Genomic DNA, 21076 nt, shown 5'->3' with positions numbered 1-21076 from the left:
CTACTTCCTCAATCTACTGCCGGAGGAAATAATTCAAGCTGCAGAACTTAATCGAGCAGTTACAATATTTTGTAAGAGTGTATAGCTGCTGGCGTATGCCTATGATATTGATATCATCGGCCTCAACCCATCATTAGTTCCGCTTTCTTTAGACCGGACAAGGAAGCAAAGCAAATGGGTCTGGCAGTGAACGAGGGAAAGACTTGAAGTTATAGATAATTTCGTCTATAGTACCAGTATAAACACCACCAACAATATTAGCCTGGAAATTCACCGCAGGACAACTCTTGCCACTTCGTACTGTGTAGGAAATTGAGAAGTAAAGTCCTCTCCCGACGAACAAAAACCAAACTTTATAAGTCACTCATAATTCCCGTCCTGATGACAACAACTGATTAGTCGACCTTACGAGCTTTCGAGAGAAAGGTTCTGCGGAAGAATTATGGTCCTCTGCGCATTGGCAACGGTGAATATCACATTCGATGGAACGATGAGTGTATGAGGTATATGACGACATTGACATAGTCCAGCGAATTAAGAGCCAGTGGCTACACTGGCTAGGTCGTGTTGTTCGAATGGGCGAAAACACTGCAGCCCTGAAAGTATTCGACGCAGTACCCACCGGAGGAAGCAGAGGAAGAGGAAGACCTCCACTCAGTTGGAAGGACCAAGTGGAGAAAGACCTGGTTTCGCTTGGAATATCCAATTGGCGCCACGTAGCGGAAAGAAGAAAGAACTGGCGCGCTGTTGTTAACTCGGCTATAATCGCTTAAGCGGTGCCTACACCAGTAAAGTAGGAGAAGATTTGCAGTAATGATCAGCGCGACGAGATGAGTTTGTGGCTACTGTGAGCATAAAATAATACGACTTTTTAATTTAAATTTCTCGTAAAAACCATATCTTGTTTTGCAGATTGGTGTGACTGTCAGTGACATCAGTGCCAAATGTCACATCGAAATAATCATTGGTATTTAGTATACGCTTGTCTTTCTGCATTCGGCGATTTTTAATATGACTGAAATTATTCAACAAAAAAGTTCCATTAAATTTTGTGCGCGAAATCAAATTCCTGTTGCTGAAATATTGAGAATGATTTAAAAGAACTATTGATTGTTAACCAAATTATGCACAGTCACTTGAAATATTTGCTTGCCATGCCGAGACGAGGTCAGCAGGCGTTGCTCGGTCATTCTGTATATATGGCTATATAGACGCGTGCTATCTCTTTGACAGTTTTATTAGAAAAGGGAAGATTTAATGACACAACAAAATATTTACAGTGTTGCCATAGTTGATTGACATATTAAAAAACTTAGAATAGAATAAAGGAGAGACAACATGTCAAAACGCATGGTTGCATTGATAATTAAAAACTAATTATTATTTATGGTGTTGCCACAGTACCCTCCTCCTAGAGAGTCGTAGGTGGTGTGATGAAAACTGGCTTTAGACGATCGATGGAAACTTTAACTTTCTTCTCCTTTATTTCCACTTCGAAATACTTAGGTGAGCGGCTCAAAACTTTGTAGGGTCCCATATAAGGTGCTGATAGTGACGGTCTGACTGAATCATCGCGGATGAAGACATGATCACAAGACTTGAGATCGCCATGAACGAACACTATTTGGTTAGTGTGCCAAGCTGTACTATTAGGACGCAGATCTCGCATAACACGGCGAAGTTCCACTAAGATTTCTGTTTTGTTCTGGTTGCTGGGTTGTTCGATGTAAAGTTCTGAAGGTAACCGTAATAATGTTCCATATACCAATTCAAAAGGAGTGGACCCGATGTCGTCTTTAAATGTTGAACGCAGTCCAAGTAATATAAGAGGTAAAGAGGTCGTCCACTGATCCACTTTATGACATAAAACGGCAGACTTTAATGTGCGATGCCATCGTTCTATTAGTCCATTACATTGTGGATGATACGGCGTTGTTCTTAAATGGGTCACTCCCAATATTTAGTTTAGCAGTTGTTTAAATATGGCGCTTTCGAATTGACGACCAAGATCCGACGTTATGTCGATGGGTACTCCAAAACGGGAAATTCAGCCAGTTTGCAAGGCCTTTGCTGCAACTGGATCTGTCATGTTGGGAATCGGAATGGCATCTGGTCATCGCGTAAATCGATCGATTATGGTTAAGCAATATGCCATCCGATATTGGAAACGGACCGACAATGTCAATATGCAAATGTCCGAATCGGCTACTGGGATTTATTCTGCGTTGGAATAAGCTCTTGTTGTGTCGAATGACTTTAGACCGTTGGCACTGTATGCAACATCTAGCAAAGGTTCTACTATCCTTCGCAATGCCTGGCCAAACGAATCTGTCGACCATCATCTTGACAGTAGCGCGCGAGCCGGGGTGCGACAGATTGTGTGTAGCCCGTAGAAAAGTTTGTCGAAATTTTGATGTTACAAATTTTGATGTTACAAAATACGTCCTGTGGATATATCACAAAAAACCTTTTTAGTACTTGGAGGTAAAACAAAGGATTTTAATTTTAGTGAGTGTCGAATGCTGCCATTTAGGTGTGCTAGTAGCTCTTCATCGTTCTCTTGGTCCACGGCGACGGCGTCGTAGTCAATAATGGCGGTCGTAAGTGATTGAATTCGCGATAATAGATCAGCAGTTACGTTTCTTTTACCTTGGACATGTCGAATATCAGTAGTGATTTGCGATATGAAATCCAATTGCCGAACTTGACGATCTGAAGCCTTATGCAGTTGTTGTCGGAATGCGAATATAAGTGGCTTATGGTCATTGTAAATGTGGCAGTTACGACCTTCTAACATATAACGGCGCTGTATAGCGCGGTTAACTCACGGTCATACGTACTGTATCGCATTTCAGTTGATGAAAACTTCCTTGAGAAAAATCCTAATGGCTGAAGTTTGTCATTTACCATTTGATTTAAACTGCTCCAGCTGAAAAATCGGATGCATCTACCCACAATGAAAGTTCTGTATCAGGTAGTGGATGCGCTAACATAACACAGTTTGCTAGTTGGGCTTTCGCAGCTTCGAAATGGCGTTTGGTATCTTCATTCCAATCTAAGATGGTGCTGTCGTTTTTCTTATTTCCAGGAATCATGGCGAATAGGGGTCCTTATAACTCTAAGGCGTTTGGAAGAAATCTCCGATAAAAGTTGAGCATTGCCAAAAAAACGTTTAAGCTCTTTTGCGATCTTGGGTGGTTTCATATTTGTTAGTGCTTCGACGCGGCTTGGCAATGGGCGAATACCGTCTTTCGTAATTGAGTGGCCTAAAAAATCGAGTTGAGATACTCCGAATTGCGATTTTGCAACATTGATTGTTAAATTATAATCTCGAAAACGGTTAAATACAATACGAAGATGTTGTTTGTGTTCATCAATCGATTTTGATGCGATGCAAACATCATCTAAATACGCAAATGTAAAATCCAAGCCTCGAAGTACTTCGTTAATTAAACGCTGGAACGTCTGCGCAGCGTTCCTTAATCCGAACGTCATATGAGTAAATTCAAAAAGTCCAAACGGCGTTGTAATGGCGGTTTTACAGATATCATCGGGGTGAATCGGCACCTGATGAAACGCTTTCTGCAAATCTATTTTCGAAAATATAATTTTATTTGCTAGGATTGTTGAAAAGTCTTGAAGGAATGGTATAGGTTAGCGGTCAGGAATCGTGTTAGCATTCAAACCCCTATAGTCACCGCAGGGTCTCCAAGAACCATCGGCTTTACGAACTAAATGCAAGGGACTGGCCCAGCTGCTATTTGAAGGACGACAAATACCGAGCTTGATCAGGAGTTCAAATTCTGCACGTGCAGCTGCGAGTTTTTCCGATGATAAGCGTCGTGGTCGTGCGCATACAGGTGGACCAGTAGTTGAAATATGATGAACTACTGACGTGTTTGTACGTAAACCAAGTCGTGACGGACATGTGATGTCAGAAAATTCCTTTAAAATGTCCGAAAATTTTTGCGTGAAATTTATAGTTGATGTATTTGTTGGATGTCTATGTTGTGTTACTAAACACGACGTTTTGACCAGGGTGTTTCGGTCTACGAGACGTTGACCTTGTAAATCGACGATCAAGCCATGATGACTTAAGAAATCCGCACCAAGTATACCCTGCGAAACGTCCGCGATTATGAACTTCCAAAGAAATTCACGGCGTAGGTTTAAATTTAATTTAAGCATGACTTCACCGTATGTTTCTACGGGAGAGCCATTTGCGGCAAACAATGACAAAGATGATGGACGTGCTCTAGCTAATTTCGTCGACCTCGGTATAACGGATATGTCCGCTCCTGAATCTATTAAAAAACTAATTTTCGCTGAAGTGTCATAAATGCAAAGGCGACGACTTGTTGAATTATCAGAGTGTTTGCCGGGCTCTGATATGGTATTAGCCGAGCTGGCCTATTGACTTGGACTGGATACTGGAGTGAACGAGCATGGTTGGCGACATTTAGTGGCATTTGCACCAAATTTTGCATGATACCAACAAAAATTGTTCGTATGTTGAATTACCGGTCTCCCACGTGACGTAGGTCTACTGCGCTGCTGTCCGGTGGATTTAACGTTCCGCATCAACTGTCCTACGGTTTTCGAAAGAGCAGCAATTTCGTTTCGTATTTCACTTAACTCACCCTGCGGTTGCGATTCGGCTCTAACCTCAAAAATTTGTCCACCATCCTTCAGTGATAAGCATTCTGTGATAGAATCAGCGATTTTAATTTTGTCGCTAATTGGAACGCTAGTGGCGATGATAGCTGCTTGTGCGTACGGTGGCAAGCGGCTAACCCAGAGATCGTGTAGTATGCTCTCGCTGAGCGTGGTACCTGCTGTTCGTCGCATTTCGTTGTACAAATCGCTAGGCCTTCGGTCACCCAGTGGAAGCTCTTTCAAAACACGTTGGAGACGGCGTTGTTGACTCTCGGCGAAATTTTCGATGATTCTACGACGAATGTAGCTAAATTTGTCCGTTGCTGGTGTATCATCAATAAGAGTACGCATCTCTAGTAATTTTGCCGGAGGTACGCTTGCAAGTACTATGTTGAATTTGGCTGTATCAGAGTAAACACGTGAGGCTTCAAACCAAAACTCCAGCGAGTAGAAGTAAGCCTCAATACTATCCTCCGACATCGCCGGCAGTGGAATTCGTGGTGGAATATTTTGCGGTGGAGGCTGTTCCATGTCGCTATGAGTATCCGCCGATGATCTCGTTTTTATCATTTTCGTAATTTAACTATTAAAAATAACTTTTTCTTTTGTCTGGGGTCACCAATATAGACGCGTGCTATCTCTTTGACAGTTTTATTAGAAAAGGGAAGATTTAATGACACAACAAAATATTTACAGTGTTGCCATAGTTGATTGACATATTAAAAAACTTAGAATAGAATAAAGGAGAGACAACATGTCAAAACGCATGGTTGCATTGATAATTAAAAACTAATTATTATTTATGGTGTTGCCACATGTATGTAAATGTGCACGGGTCTCTTGATGCACATTCCAACACACATACTTTTCAAATTTAAACTATAATACACTTATAACAGCATTGCACAATATTTCTGAAATGTAAGCAGAACGCTGCTAAGCGAGACAAGCCCACGGAGTTCGCTGTTATGGACACCAGGAAAGAAATACTCCCCAGTTGTTTATCGGCGTAGAAAGGCACGACAGAGTTAACATAATGGTAAGTAGTGTTACGCTCTGTCACACCTCCGTTTGAATTTTTCACTTTTTTCTTTAACAACATGACCTTTCATGAGCTTTGACGGTTGGCATATATACCTAGCTAGCGATATGAGCGTAACCGCGATCAAGCCGCTCAACCCGTTGAGTGCGCTCATTTCCGGTGGCATGCTATTTTATTATATCTGTTGTTTTACGAGTACAGGTAAAACTGTAAGTTTGCATGAGTTGTGTTTTTGAGTTTTTAGGACTTTTTCTCCTTACAATGCATTCAACCGAGCGCATCATACTACTCACTCATTCTCCCAGCCATACGGCTCGTTCTCTTAGCCGTCATCCTTTGTAAGTGTTAATGTCAAAGCTTGTTGCCTGTATGTCATCTGCTGTTTGTCGTCTGCTATTGTATAGTTTGCATACGCTTGAAATGTAAATGAGCTGTTTATCATTCACACGACAAGCGCAGTGATAATTTTTTATAGGTCTCTGCCAGTGCGGTTGTGTGTTCTTGTTTTTAGCGGTCCTTAGGAATAAAAGATTGCTGTATTGGAAAATAACTCAATTTAATCGAGCTAATAAAGAAAAGTTTGATGGTGAGAACAGTCTTAAAAGAGTTGGCATGTGTCAATTAAACATCGAGAACAATTTCCTGGGAAGAGTAAAACTTAGAATACACTATATCGCAAAATTAATTACTTCTTACTGAGCACAAATTCTGTAGCAAAATCAGTTACTGGTGCTTTCTCATTAGTTGATAAAAATGTCAATAGCGCAATGAGTTTCCTGGGAACAGTAAAACTTAACACAAATTCTATTGTAAAATGAATTACTTTTGCTTTCTCAGTTAGTATACAGACTTAGAAGCAAAATTATATAACAAAATTAATTACTTTTGCTTTTTGACTTAGTATTCACAAAACAAATACCAATAATGAAATGAGAATAGTAAAACTGAGCACACACTTTATCGGAAAATCAGTTACATGCGCTTTTTGCTTAATATACAGAAATATCAATAATGCAATGAGAACAGTTTTTGGGAACAGTAAAGCTTACCATAAATTTTATTTAAATCAATTCCTATTGTTTTGGACTTAGACGATAGAAATATCAATAATAAAGTGGGAACATTTTTACTGTGAATAGTAGTTATGAGCACAAATTATATCGCAACATGAATAACTTGTGCTTTGTGATTTAGTAGAGAGAAAATAACTATTTTTAATTTTTAAATAATTTCGGGGAACATTTTTAGAAAGTTCTATGAATGTTGTAATTAACAGAAAATCAAAGCAATCGCAGACTATGAATCTAATTGGGAAAAACCTTATTATTCTCCAAATTAAAGTCATGAAAAAAATAACATTCAGAATATATGAATAGGGAATAATTAAAATAAGATAAAAAATCATTACCAACTTTGAATGTGTAAAAAGTTTTATGATGGTAATAAGGTTCAAGTTGGTTTAAGTACTGCATCCTAAAGCCCTATAAGTAGAAGTAAGAAGTTTTCAGCTTTTGTTTTCCCAATAAAATAAAGGCATCCGGTATAACCTCGCTCATCTGCGAACCTACTCCTTTCTTCAATTTTTCGTAACTGATTCAAGGAGGCTTTGTTTTGAGATATTAGAAATCTGCACCTTCTTTGTTAATGATCTATATGAAGATGTCACAGTAGAGAGAATATTCAATTGAGAATGTAAGCCAAAAGATTGTTAATTTTAAATTTGTTTATTATAAAAGACTTGTGACTTTCTTTAAGCCAACCTTTTGAAATTCTGGGACAACTATAACAGCATATTTTTGGCATCCACCTTTTATTCCTTTCTTCAATAGCAAATCCAAATTATAGCTGATAAGCCGTTTTAATACGATCTGTTTTGGTATATCGGTGTATTTTCAGAGAAAACTCACCTCAAAAGTAGCATAAATATGATAAATATGAAGTGGAATTTGGATGGGTGGCATTCCAAAACCTTAAACTAAAAAGCAAACCAAAATTAAAAGTTCCAAAATATTGGGTATCTGCCATTTTGGTCGATCCCTTTCTGCCCTTTTTCCGCTAGAGACATTATTCCATCAGTGTAAATCGAAACTTCGAAATTTCCAGAACGAAAGAGAATGAACCATTGTTATGCTACGCGAACTGACAGAACATCGTCTCCGTAAACTTCACAAATTTGGTGGCTTGAGTGGCATTCTTCCCTTTTTTATACAAAAATTTCAAAATATAGCAAATTCTTCATTATTTTCACTCGTTTTTGAATAGCTGTAACTTTTTTTCAACATCCCCGAATTTAATTTTTTTGCGATTAAATTAAGTATAAAATCTCACCTTGCCAACACTATATGTATGGTGCGATACCATGTGATTGGTAGTACTGGACATATATGACTGCAACGACATCTATTGGCGAAAAGACTTTTTCGACTACCCATTATATATATTTATGTCATAAATAGCGGCAATATTTCGGCGTATGTATGAAAGAAGTACTACACGAAAGGAAAGCAACGATAAATTAAAACGATAGCTGCTAAAATATGCATATTAAAAGCGCACATATCTACATACACATAGTATATGATTCGGCGTATATAAATTTGCATACAAGAGTACGCACGTGTGTACAGACCCCATTAACCCAACACCAGACAACGCAACACGAAAATATTTTTCTTGTTTATATCACTCCCTTTGCGTAGTGAAATTTTTATCCGGACGTTTGCGAATTATTTAAATTAAATTTTGCATTATACGAAATCAAATTGCGTATTTAAAAATTTTGTCTCCCCTCAAGAGTGTGCGTATTTTCACGCTCACTTCATTTATGTGCTTTGATTTGCCGCTTTTACACTCATTTCGTGCAATTGTGATAATAAAATTTTCTTCAGCAACGCGCCAACGAACCAAGATAAGACAGACCGGAAAGAGGCAATTGATGCCGTAGCAATTGTCTGATGCTTGCGGTAACCACATCATGGCTTTGTATCGTTTGCCTCTAGCGAGTCTTACACACGCTTCACTTTCAATTGTCCATGATTTTTATTTTGCAAAATAAGATTTTGGATTTGGCTATTTCGGGTAGCTAACACTCGAGTGTGCACTCGTCGTAATTCACCTTAGACAATATGGAGTTTGCGGTCAACGGCTACAAGTTAAAAGAAAGATTTGAGAAGTTGGTAACGGAAATTTAATGTTAAATTCATAAAGATCATAATTTTATAATTTAGCTGCTTAATCGAAGGTCAAACACGTTTTTATAAAGAATATGTATGACATGATTTTATGTATGTATATTTAAAAGTTCTGGAATACAAAGTGCCTTCCAAAGTAAACAGAACTTTTTTAATTTAGCGCCCCCTGGTGGCGCCATCTGTATGCGGACTGTTGCGTTAGAATCTGCTATCTTTATCGATCGTCCAGTGAGCATTTCATGACATTTCATTGGTTGGAAAATAACTTCACTTCCACTGCGTTTTAAGTGGCAGTATGTTTGTGTAATCTTTCAACTTTTGCCGAAAAGATGAAATAAGTTTATCGCGATGATTGACTATTCCGTAGCAGAGTGCACGTGTGGTTTCATCGTTTTCAAATTGGTCGTAAGGACATAAATGACGATCAACATGTGGGCCAATCAAAATTCGGGATCACCGGAAATTCCATCGTAACTGTGCGTAAGTTCATCAAAAATCAGCCGAAATTATCATTGAAATTCATGAAAATAGAATTTAACATCTCCAAAACATCGATTTATCGCATTTTGACTGAACATTTGGGTTTAGGAAAGGTGCGTGCAGGGTTTGCTCAGCACAAATCGACTGAAGACCAAAAATTGCTCAGAATCCAACATTCGATAGACGATTATTTGACCAAAAATCACATTTTAACCATTCTCCGTGTATATTGCACCGTGTGACTTCTTGCTTTTCGGAAAAATGCATTTGCCCATGAAAGAAAAGCGTTATGCAGACGTAGAGGCAATTCAAAAGGCTTGCACCGGCATACTGGCAGCCATACCCGCCAACGACCTAAAACACTAGTTCGAAATGCCTTTGGACCGTGGAAAAAGCTGAAGGGAGACTATTTTGAATAAAATAAATTGATTTTGCAGAAAAACCATTTGTTCTGTTTTTTTTCCTCTTTACCCCTTTACTTCGAAACGTCCATTGTAAAGGGTGATTTTTTTAAGAGCTTGATAACTTTTTAAAAAAAAAACGCATAAAATTTGCAAAATCTCATCGGTTCTTTATTTGAAACGTTAGATTGGTTCATGACATTTACTTTTTGAAGATAATTTCATTTAAATGTTGACCGCGGCTGCGTCTTAGGTGGTCCATTCGGAAAGTCCAATTTTGGGCAACTTTTTCGAGCATTTCGGCCGGAATAGCCCGAATTTCTTCGGAAATGTTGTCTTCCAAAGCTGGAATAGTTGCTGGCTTATTTCTGTAGACTTTAGACTTGACGTAGCCCCACAAAAAATAGTCTAAAGGCGTTAAATCGCATGATCTTGGTGGCCAACTTACGGGTCCATTTCTTGAGATGAATTGTTGTCCGAAGTTTTCCCTCAAAATGGCCATAGAATCGCGAGCTGTGTGGCATGTAGCGCCATCTTGTTGAAACCACATGTCAACCAAGTTCAGTTCTTCCATTTTTGGCAACAAAAAGTTTGTTAGCATCGAACGATAGCGATCGCCATTCACCGTAACGTTGCGTCCAACAGCATCTTTGAAAAAATACGGTCCAATGATTCCACCAGCGTACAAACCACACCAAACAGTGCATTTTTCGGGATGCATGGGCAGTTCTTGAACGGCTTCTGGTTGCTCTTCACCCCAAATGCGGCAATTTTGCTTATTTACGTAGCCATTCAACCAGAAATGAGCCTCATCGCTGAACAAAATTTGTCGATAAAACACATTTCGAACCGAACACTGATTTTGGTAATAAAATTCAATGATTTGCAAGCGTTGCTCGTTAGTAAGTCTATTCATGATGAAATGTCAAAGCATACTGAGCATCTTTCTCTTTGACACCATGTCTGAAATCCCACGTGATCTGTCAAATACTAATGCATGAAAATCCTAACCTCAAAAAAATCACCCGTTATATTGCATTTTTGCCAGCGTGTTAAAAAATTACATATTTATGTTCATGCTTAGCTCTTCTTTTGAAGCAGTTTTTATTTCCTCAATCCTAGTGTGCCATCGTCATTTCATGGAAACTTTTGGAAGCGAAAAAAAGTCAAAAGGGGCCTGGTCGGGGAAATACGGTGTTCTATTTTATGTTTATTGTTCTATTTGTAGCCAAATATTCGTGGCCAAAAACCGATGCGTGAACAGAGGCAGTATCATGATACAAAAGCCAGGATTTGTTCTTCCACAATTCCGAGCGTTTCTGAAGGATTGCTGGAGGATTGACCATACGACCCTTTGGCAAGGACTCATGATGTACATCGCCTCTGTAGCGGAAGAAAACCTTCGAATTCGACCTAACTTGGCACACTTTTTTCGCTCTTGCCGTAAACTTTTGATTCGTGACCATTAATGATCCTATGGGGCATATCAGTGTCTTGTCTCGCTGTTTTGTTGAAACGCAATAAAACAATCGAAAATCGAATACACGTAGCCAGCGAAGTGCACTGAATACGCTTTCCAGCCAGCTAAGTAAACAATATTCAATTAAATAATGTCATAGTCAGGCACATACCTAAACATACCCTGCAGAAAATTCGACTATCCCACAACTAGGAAAGATCCAGCTATTTTAATAATAGTACTGGTTCTAGCTTAATACCTAGGCAATGCATTCAAATGTCCACTTTAATACGGAGATGTCGTTGGCGGTGGCAATTATCGTGCAGTGCATTACTTTGCAACTCGACTTTCACCGATTTCATAGTGGATAGTTGTGAGGTAGTACCATTAGATTGGTTCTACGGTATGTATTTTTAAGATAGTCCCAAGCTAGTCAGCTAAAAACTAAAATAATCTTCATAAAAAACTAGTTGCATTAAAACTGTGCCATAGATAAATTTTGAGTTCATTTTAGAATTTATTTATTTTGTGTTGAAATAGGTTTTGTATGAAAAAGGTTTACATTACTTTAATTGAATAAAGCTAAATGCAAGTATTAGGCATAAAAATGAAATGTAAATTATGAAGTTTTTGAAGGCGACATTTTAAAATTTCTGTTTTTTTGCATCCTTATAGCCTTCCAGGTGATCCTCCGCAGCAATTAAATTTGGTGTTGGTGAAATTGAATCTATATATTCTATGAAAAGAATATATTAGTTAAATATGCAGATTCAGTTGATTTAAAACTTGTAAATATTACTTACTTAGTAGTGCAGCATAAAACTTTTCATAGGACTTTAACCATACCATCGCTCCGGATTTTTCTTAAGTTGCGTGTAACATTTTGTTGAATTAACCTTTTTATAGTAGAAACCTGTTAAAAAATGACAAAAATGTGATAAATGTTTGGGTTTTGTTAATATTTATTATACTTTCAAAAATTTCGCTGTTTTCTATACAATTTGATCCTCCAAAGCCCTTCCTCTGTCTGCAGCGGGAAAAAGTCGGCTATTTGGCCACCCACTGACTCTTAGCGAATTAATTTCTGCTGCAATACTTTTTGCTAATGGAAGCTTTACATTATGGCATTATTTTGTTAAATTGCATTTCTGAAAAAAAAACAACTATGAACAAAGATATGTTATGGTTATATTGTATAAATTGTATTTAATATCTTCCATACAATCTATGGCTCCTTGGGTAATCATTTTAACACCTGGAATAACACAAATAAAAGCTTTAACCGGGGCATCACAAACTATACAACGTATTGTAACCTTAATGTTTTTTCCTAAAATTTGTATCCAATTTTCCATCATTTTCATTCGTCAACAACCATTTTTTAAAACTTTCACTTACAATTGTATATCTGTATCTACATATATAATAAGTTTACGCTATTTTGAATTGAATAACTTTTTGCAACGCACTTTTGAAATTGAAATATGAAGATGGGTTAGAACAGCTGTTTTTAACGATAAGTGATTATCGATATTTTACATTAGGCTTGATACATTAAACTGTCTTTCGCTGCATTCTAAAACAGCATGGTTTAAAACACATGCTAATTGATGGATCAGAACTGTATTTTTTTGGACCGGTTCTCAATTTTTCTGCAGGGTATATGCGCATACACACCCACTCGAAACTCAGTTAATAGGTGTCAACAAGTAGCTTCACGCGTTAAATTAACTGAGTTGTTGCACAACTTAGAAAAGCCGGAGAGAAGAAGAGAGCTAGCCTTTATGGCAAATGATTATCGCTGGAAACGGTGAAATGAATGTAATGGCAGCAACTACAGATATTAGCACTTCAATTGCTGCACTGCGTTTGCAAGCAATGTGGCACGCAACCTTAACTGCACACATACAATCGTACATACATATATGTCCATATTTAGATAAACTGTATCTGCGTGTTTGCACATGAGCAAACATTTTATTTAAAATTTTCAAAAAATAAAAAAAGAAAACTTAACATCCGCTAAAGGAGACTCTGTGCGCTTACTTACAGTTACGTTGGCAATAAATTTTCACGCGAGTACTTTGCATTTGGAGTGACACTTTTCGCGCTTATATAAAGGAATTAGTGCTTACATGCAGGAGTGTTTGCCTATATTTCTGTGATAGTGTGTATTTGTGCATTTGAAATCCATAAAGTATCTGCAAAATGGGCAAGAGCTCCAAAAAGAAGTTTCTGTAGAGAACGCAGCTAAAGATTTATTTCAGTATTAAATGTCGCAAATAAACACATACACACACATTTTACTACAGGGTGCCGCAAGGCTGAGTTTTAGATCCACTGTTGTGGAATATTCTATATGATGAAGTGCTAAAACTCCCACTAGGAAAAGGAGTCCAAATTATCGGGTACGCTGATGATGTCGCGGTAACTGTGGTAGGAAAATAACTCAGCCAGGTACAAAACCTATGTGAAGATACCTCAGAAAGGATAAAAAACTGGCTTATGAGTAAAAATCTCCAATCTCCGATTAGCAGCTCAAAATCAGTGCTAATCACAAGTTGAAAAAAAATTTGAAAAGGTTACTCTTAATATGGATGGTTATAACATAACTACACAGCAGCCATTAAAATACCTATGCTGCAAATACAATAGACACGCGGCTCGACTTTTACACCCACATTGAGAATGCATTTGTAAAAGCGGCTCGAATAAGAGTGGTGTTAGCGAGCATGATGGCTAGAGGATAAACGAGCACTCTTGGATAAAGTCAGTCAGTCGGTGCTAATGTACGCGGCGCCTATATGGGGACCAACAATACAAAGTAAAAAGTACGCTAATAAAGCAAGATCTGTGATGCGGCTTAATGCAGTGAGAGTGATTTGTGGATTCCGCACGGTCTCGCATTAGGCATCTAGGGTAATAGCGGGTATCTTGCCGCCTGACATAATGGCACTGGAACTCAAACGAGTGTATGAGAAATCCAGAGGCAATGAAGAACGTCTTACAACAACAAAACGGCAGAGAGACAGAAAAGATTATTTGAGAGGCACAGTCGCTGGGATGCGGCAGAAAAACGAATGTGGACGTTCACACTAAGCAGGAACATTTAAGAATGGGTGGAGAGAAAGCACGGCACATAGCAAACAAGTGTATATAATAAGTAAATACATGTATAAAACACATATAAATAAAAAAAAAAATAAAAAATAAAATACGTAAACTTCGGTTGTACCGAATCTACTACACCCTTTACAAATAAAAAGTTTTCTATCGGTTCGTAAGGTAGCTACATGCCAAAGTGCTTGTGTCTGAACAATTTTTTGAAGTTTTTGGACAACAAAATATGCATGATTTCGTGAAAATAATTTATGAAATAAAAGGTCTTGCTTTTGATCGTTTAGTTTGTACAGTAGCTATATGTTATAGTGATACCATGTAAGCAATTTCTTCACAGCTTGTTGCATTGCCTTGGAGAATAATCCATGCCGAATTTTGTGAAGATATCTTCTCAAATAAAGAGCTTTCTTTACAAAAGCAATTTGTATGGCAGCTATATGCTGTATTGATCCAGTCGAAACCTTCCTCCATATATTTTAGAATTACACTCAAGGGAATTATTGCAATATACCGTGACGATATTTTGTCAATTAAAAAAGTTTTTCCTGTATGGACTTAACTTTGATCGTTCTGTTTGTATAATCTAAGACTGAAATAATTTCAGAGCAATATCTCAAAATCTGTGGAACTATTGCGCAAATACATCAACTAAGCTCTTCATGCTGAGCATTTAAATGCAAATAATACATGTTTTAGAGGATCTACGGCATTTCCTTCCGGATATTACAAACTTCATGGCGAACTTTATATCCCTTATGTCAACGGCAACATACCTGGGTATGTTTTGCGTTTTCAAAACGCTGTAGCTCTGAACTGGATAATCGGATCGACATGAAATTTCGTGATATCCTAGCGAAAACTGTTTTACGCAATAGTCCCAATTTTGGTTAGGATTGGATCATCCGTTTGGTAGATAAAGCCCATTTACAAAGTTGCACCCTTACGTCAACAGCATACATACCTGGGTATACCATACCATATGTATAGTAAAACGCATGTAAATATGATAATATTTGAAAAGTATAGTTTATTTTGAGTGAAAAAAATACTTATGGCATAAAAATTATTATAAATTATAAAATACTTATGAAAAAAAATATTAAAAAACTACGAAAAAATTTAAAATTATTGAAATTCAATTACATCTATCGCATTGCGGCAAGTCTTTGGAATGCTCTGCGCACACTGGTTTGTTGCATAATGTGCATGATTTACGAGTAGGGCGTCGTTTGGAGCAGATGTAGCAATTCCCCTTTACTTTTATGCGTCCCGTACTATCACGCTCCTCCGCTTCATGTGCTCCAGCATCCACAACTCGGATGGGCCTACCTATCATGGCTTCGATGGCGTCGCACGTTGAAAAAACTCTGGATATTCTGCTGTTATTCGCCCTTCTCTCTATTTCTGGCTTGCATAGTTGCTCGCTTATGTAGCTGATGGAGAAACATCCTACGGTGTGGACAGGTTGTGGTTGTATCGAAGACCAAACATTACCATCTCTGGCAGTAAAATATTCCCCAGTTTCAATTGGTGCATCTTCAAGTTCTTCATCAGAATCACCGTCGTCCTCTGGGTCATATTCTGGTAACGTGGGCTCTTCTAAGTCTGAGTCATCACCACCAATATCACCTACACATTCATCTATAGCCTCGTCACCAACTACTGAATCGTGGTCACTTATTTCTTCTTGGCTCTCTTCAAGCGTTTGACGAATATGTGCTCGCTGTTCTTCGTACGAAAGTGCGCTTAGTTGTCGTGAAGTAAGCCATTCACCATCTGCATTTCACTTTGATTTCATTTTTTTATTTTCACAAAATAAACAGAAACGTCCTTTCACTTCGAATCATACGTGCATGATAAAATTCGTAATACTGATAAACCCTATTTTATAATTTTTAGCGCAAGTGATTAACACAGGCACTAGCGATTTTTTCAGAGATGTGCAGTACTTTGAGGACCTGCCTGAGTTTTTATGTTTGCAACCTAAAGTAATCCTTATAAACACAAAACAAGTACTAACCACATCATCAGCGACCCTTAATAATCCAGAAAATATGTACACTTGTATGTATGTATATTTGTTAAACTATATCAAGGTTGCCTGTGTAGAAATGTAAGCTAGGGTTTTTTTTAACCATGACCATTTCTAACACATGCATACGTACATATATTATCGATATAACGCAAATGTGTGAGTATATTGGTAAAAAAAATCTGAATAGCAAGCGATTAGTTGAATGTGTACCTGCCGGGTTATAACGGCATGCCATTTGCCATACAAAACGTATGTACATACCCGGGTGTGTTGTGTGTTTGGGGTATTAAAATAAACATTTATATGTACGGTATGTATATCGACTGGTATTGAGTTGGCCTGTGAGGTTGAAGATTTCACACAACTAATTCAAAACACTGCGTGAAAGGGTGCACCAAATACCCGCGTAAATCTAAGTGGTACCAAATACCCAAAACACATCTTAAAAAGTATACATAAAAAGCGCAAGCTTCGACGGAGATGGCAGCAAACTAGGTCCTCTGCTCTCAAAACAGTTTAAACATTTTTCCTTCAAAACTTATCCGGCTATACTAACAGCTGATAAATCCACCGACTATTCACTCAGGAAAGCTGCAAGAAATATTAATAAACAAATAAAACATGTAGCACCATTAAAACTAAACGAAACTGCATGGGCCAAAACGAATGAACAGAAAGCTGCCGTATTTGTAAATAATTTGAGAAACACATTTACGCTTAACGATGGGTATGAGATAAACTGTGAAAATAGTTGGTTGGAGCCACACATCAACATTTCTCCTGTTACTCTTGAAGAAATTAAAAATCTTATCGGGAACACAAGACTCAAAAAAACACCTGGATATGATTTAAATATAAACATTATAATCATTGCTTTATGCCTAAGATACGTGCCATCGCTTTGGAAAGTATCTGAAGTCATAATGATACCTAAGCCGGGTAAGCCAGTACATGATGTTACATCATACATACCAATTTCGCTGCTGCCAGCTTTATCTAAAATCTTTGAGAATGTTTGTACGGCGGCGTTTTTGGACGTGTCTCAAGCTTTTGACAAAGTTTGGCATACGGGTCTACTGCTCAAATTGAAATACATGCTACCCAGACAATTTTGTAAAATATTTGCATTTTCAAACTTGCAACCGATAGAAGCGGGTGTTCCCCAGGGAAGCGTGTTGGGGACAATGCTTTATTTGCTTTTTACCAGTGACTTACCATTTGAATCTAGTTATATGTCAGCGACATTTGCGGATGACACAGCTTTGTTAGCAGCTGGAGAGTCAACTTCAGTATCTAGTCGGCGAGTGCAGACAGCAGTCAACGCAATTAATAAGTGGGCATCTAAGTGGCGCATCAAATTAAACGAAACCAAATCAATTAATATCGACTTTACCTTGAAAAAGCCGGCATATTGTCCAATTTTTATAAATAACATTCCTATACCACATCATAATAACGGGTGATTTTTTTGAGGTAGGATTTTCATGCATTAGTATTTGACAGATCACGTGGGATTTCAGACATGGTGTCAAAGAGAAAGATGCTCAGTATGCTTTGACATTTCATCATGAATAGACTTACTAACGAGCAACGCTTGCAAATCATTGAATTTTATTACCAAACTCAGTGTTCGGTTCGAAATGTGTTTATCGACAAATTTTGTTCAGCGATGAGGCTCATTTCTGGTTGAATGGCTACGTAAATAAGCAAAATTGCCGCATTTGGGGTGAAGAGCAACCAGAAGCCGTTCAAGAACTGCCCATGCATCCCGAAAAATGCACTGTTTGGTGTGGTTTGTACGCTGGTGGAATCATTGGACCGTATTTTTTCAAAGATGCTGTTGGACGCAACGTTACGGTGAATGGCGATCGCTATCGTTCGATGCTAACAAACTTTTTGTTGCCAAAAATGGAAGAAATGAACTTGGTTGACATGTGGTTTCAACAAGATGGCGCTACATGCCACACAGCTCGCGATTCTATGGCCATTTTGAGGGAAAACTTCGGACAACAATTCATCTCAAGAAATGGACCCGTAAGTTGGCCACCAAGATCATGCGATTTAACGCCTTTAGACTATTTTTTGTGGGGCTACGTCAAGTCTAAAGTCTACAGAAATAAGCCAGCAACTATTCCAGCTTTGGAAGACAACATTTCCGAAGAAATTCGGGCTATTCCGGCCGAAATGCTCGAAAAAGTTGCCCAAAATTGGACTTTCCGAATGGACCACCTAAGACGCAGCCGCGGTCAACATTTAAATGAAATTATCTTCAAAAAGTAAATGTCATGAACCAATCTAACGTTTCAAATAAAGAACCGATGAGATTTTGCAAATTTTATGCGTTTTTTTAAAAAAAAAAAGTTATCAAGCTCTAAAAAATCACCCTTTAGTACTATGTACCTAGATATCACCTTAGATGTTAAGCTTCGCTGGAAAGAGCATGTCAAAAAAAAGGAGCGAGCTTGATATGAAATTTGGCAAACTTTGCGACCTAGTTGGCAGGAAATCCACGCTATCAATTCAAAACAAACTCTTTCTATATAATTAAGTTCTAAAGCCAGCTTGGGCCTACGGAGCCCAACTATGGGCTCGCTCAAGTCAAAGCTGTATTGCCAGCATTCCGCGCTTTCAAAGTAAGGTTCTTAGGACTTTAGTTAATGCTCTTTGGTACAATAGATCTGCTGATCTGCACCGTGATCTAGTCGTGAACTCAGTGGTAAATGAAATCTCCAAAATAGCAAAGTCGCACGAACTGAGGCTTAGACAGCGGTTTAATGAGGAAGCCTCCAGACTCATCGAAACTGCTGGGCGAGAAATCCGGTTGAAACGCAAGAAGCCTTCCGACTTAGTAAGACAACAGTGGCAGTAAATTTATTTCTTAACGTTTAGCTTTTAAGTATCTCTCTTAATTAATTAAAATAGAATTTTTGTTAGGAAATGGAGGAAAGTGGATTTATAACGGGTGATTTTTTTGAGGTTAGGATTTTCATGCATTAGTATTTGACAGATCACGTGGGATTTCAGACATGGTGTCAAAGAGAAAGATGCTCAGTATGCTTTGACATTTCATCATGAATAGACTTACTAACGAGCAACGCTTGCAAATCATTGAATTTTATTACCAAAATCAGTGTTCGGTTCGAAATGTGTTTATCGACAAATTTTGTTCAGCGATGAGGCTCATTTCTGGTTGAATGGCTACGTAAATAAGCAAAATTGCCGCATTTGGGGTGAAGAGCAACCAGAAGCCGTTCAAGAACTGCCCATGCATCCCGAAAAATGCACTGTTTGGTGTGGTTTGTACGCTGGTGGAATCATTGGACCGTATTTTTTCAAAGATGCTGTTGGACGCAACGTTACGGTGAATGGCGATCGCTATCGTTCGATGCTAACAAACTTTTTGTTGCCAAAAATGGAAGAACTGAACTTGGTTGACATGTGGTTTCAACAAGATGGCGCCACATGCCACACAGCTCGCGATTCTATGGCCATTTTGAGGGAAAACTTCGGACAACAATTCATCTCAAGAAATGGACCCGTAAGTTGGCCACCAAGATCATGCGATTTAACGCCTTTAGACTATTTTTTGTGGGGCTACGTCAAGTCTAAAGTCTACAGAAATAAGCCAGCAACTATTCCAGCTTTGGAAGACAACATTTCCGAAGAAATTCGGGCTATTCCGGCCGAAATGCTCGAAAAAGTTGCCCAAAATTGGACTTTCCGAATGGACCACCTAAGACGCAGCCGCGGTCAACATTTAAATGAAATTATCTTCAAAAAGTAAATGTCATGAACCAATCTAACGTTTCAAATAAAGAACCGATGAGATTTTGCAAATTTTATGCGTTTTTTTTTTTAAAAAAGTTATCAAGCTCTTAAAAAATCACCCTTTACTATCGCACCTACTCATCCATATACATTAGAGTGTGCCATTCTGAGGCAACCTTTTTTTTTCAACTGAAAAACAGGCTCGATTCTAAATCCACTTCGACTACTGAAAATCGATTTTTAAAAATCGATTATTTTACGAGAAAACTCGATTTTTAAAAATCGATTATTTTACGAGAAAACTCGATTTTCGAGTAGAATCGGAATCGAGTTTACCATCCCTACTGGCAGCTATAGGGGCACATATAAAACCTCCGCACAATAACCACCACAAAAAAAAATGATTTTTTTTCCATGTAATTTATATGGAAAACAGAAAATTTGAAAGAGGCACCTCTTAATATTAATATTGAGAGCTCATCTTTTGAGTGACTTTTTTTACACATTTTTGAAAGTTTTGAGCCTATTTTTCAGTTGAAAACAAAGGTTGCCTCAGAATGACACACCCTAATAGACATATGTATTTACTTGTATGTATCTACGTTTAAAAAGTTAGCATGCTATTTTGTATAGGTATTTAAATTTTAATCCATATCTGTTTCTAGTAAAAAAACGTATTAATTACATCTTAATTTAAGCTAAATATTAAATTCGGAAATCCCTTTTTCAAGTCGTTATTTAGAATTTTTTCATTTTTCACTTAATAAATACAAAACTTGGAACATGGGTAAAACTCTGGCAACTCAGTATAAAACACACTTTTGTTATTTTACTTCTGTATTTTATTGCGTAGAATTTTTTATAATTATTCAAACTTACACCACCTGGGAGCATTGGCAACTCTACTCAATAGATTCAATGTTT

The 21076-nt window shown here is 37.9% G+C and overlaps 2 protein-coding genes across 15 annotated transcripts in view; both read right to left on the bottom strand.

The window, feature by feature from the left end:
• The window catches only part of LOC125777269 (uncharacterized), a 281549-nt gene that overhangs the window by 194522 nt on the left and 65951 nt on the right, over positions 1-21076 (bottom strand). For 7 of the 14 annotated variants that reach the window (XR_007422206.1, XR_007422215.1, XR_007422216.1 and 4 more), the window contains 3 exons: positions 12201-12377; positions 12033-12142; positions 11719-11965 (listed from right to left, as the gene is read on the bottom strand). The exons of 1 other annotated variant lie outside the window; for it this stretch is intronic. The gene's annotated coding sequence lies outside the window, so the exon portion shown is untranslated. Of the gene's footprint in view, positions 1-11718; positions 11966-12032; positions 12143-12200; positions 12393-12451; positions 12485-12545; positions 12914-21076 lie in introns of those variants that run through there. 6 more of the 14 variants (XR_007422214.1, XR_007422207.1, XR_007422211.1 and 3 more) reach the window with 5 other exon arrangements.
• LOC125777510 (uncharacterized) lies at positions 4411-5226 on the bottom strand. The gene has a single exon (XM_049452618.1). It carries the CDS (start codon positions 5224-5226, stop codon positions 4411-4413), a length of 816 nt encoding a protein of 271 aa, XP_049308575.1.

This window comes from Bactrocera dorsalis, chromosome 3 (assembly GCF_023373825.1).
Source record: "Bactrocera dorsalis isolate Fly_Bdor chromosome 3, ASM2337382v1, whole genome shotgun sequence".
In the NCBI taxonomy this organism is placed as follows: Eukaryota; Metazoa; Arthropoda; class Insecta; order Diptera; family Tephritidae; genus Bactrocera; species Bactrocera dorsalis.
This window is presented reverse-complemented; position numbering and strand designations above follow the sequence as displayed.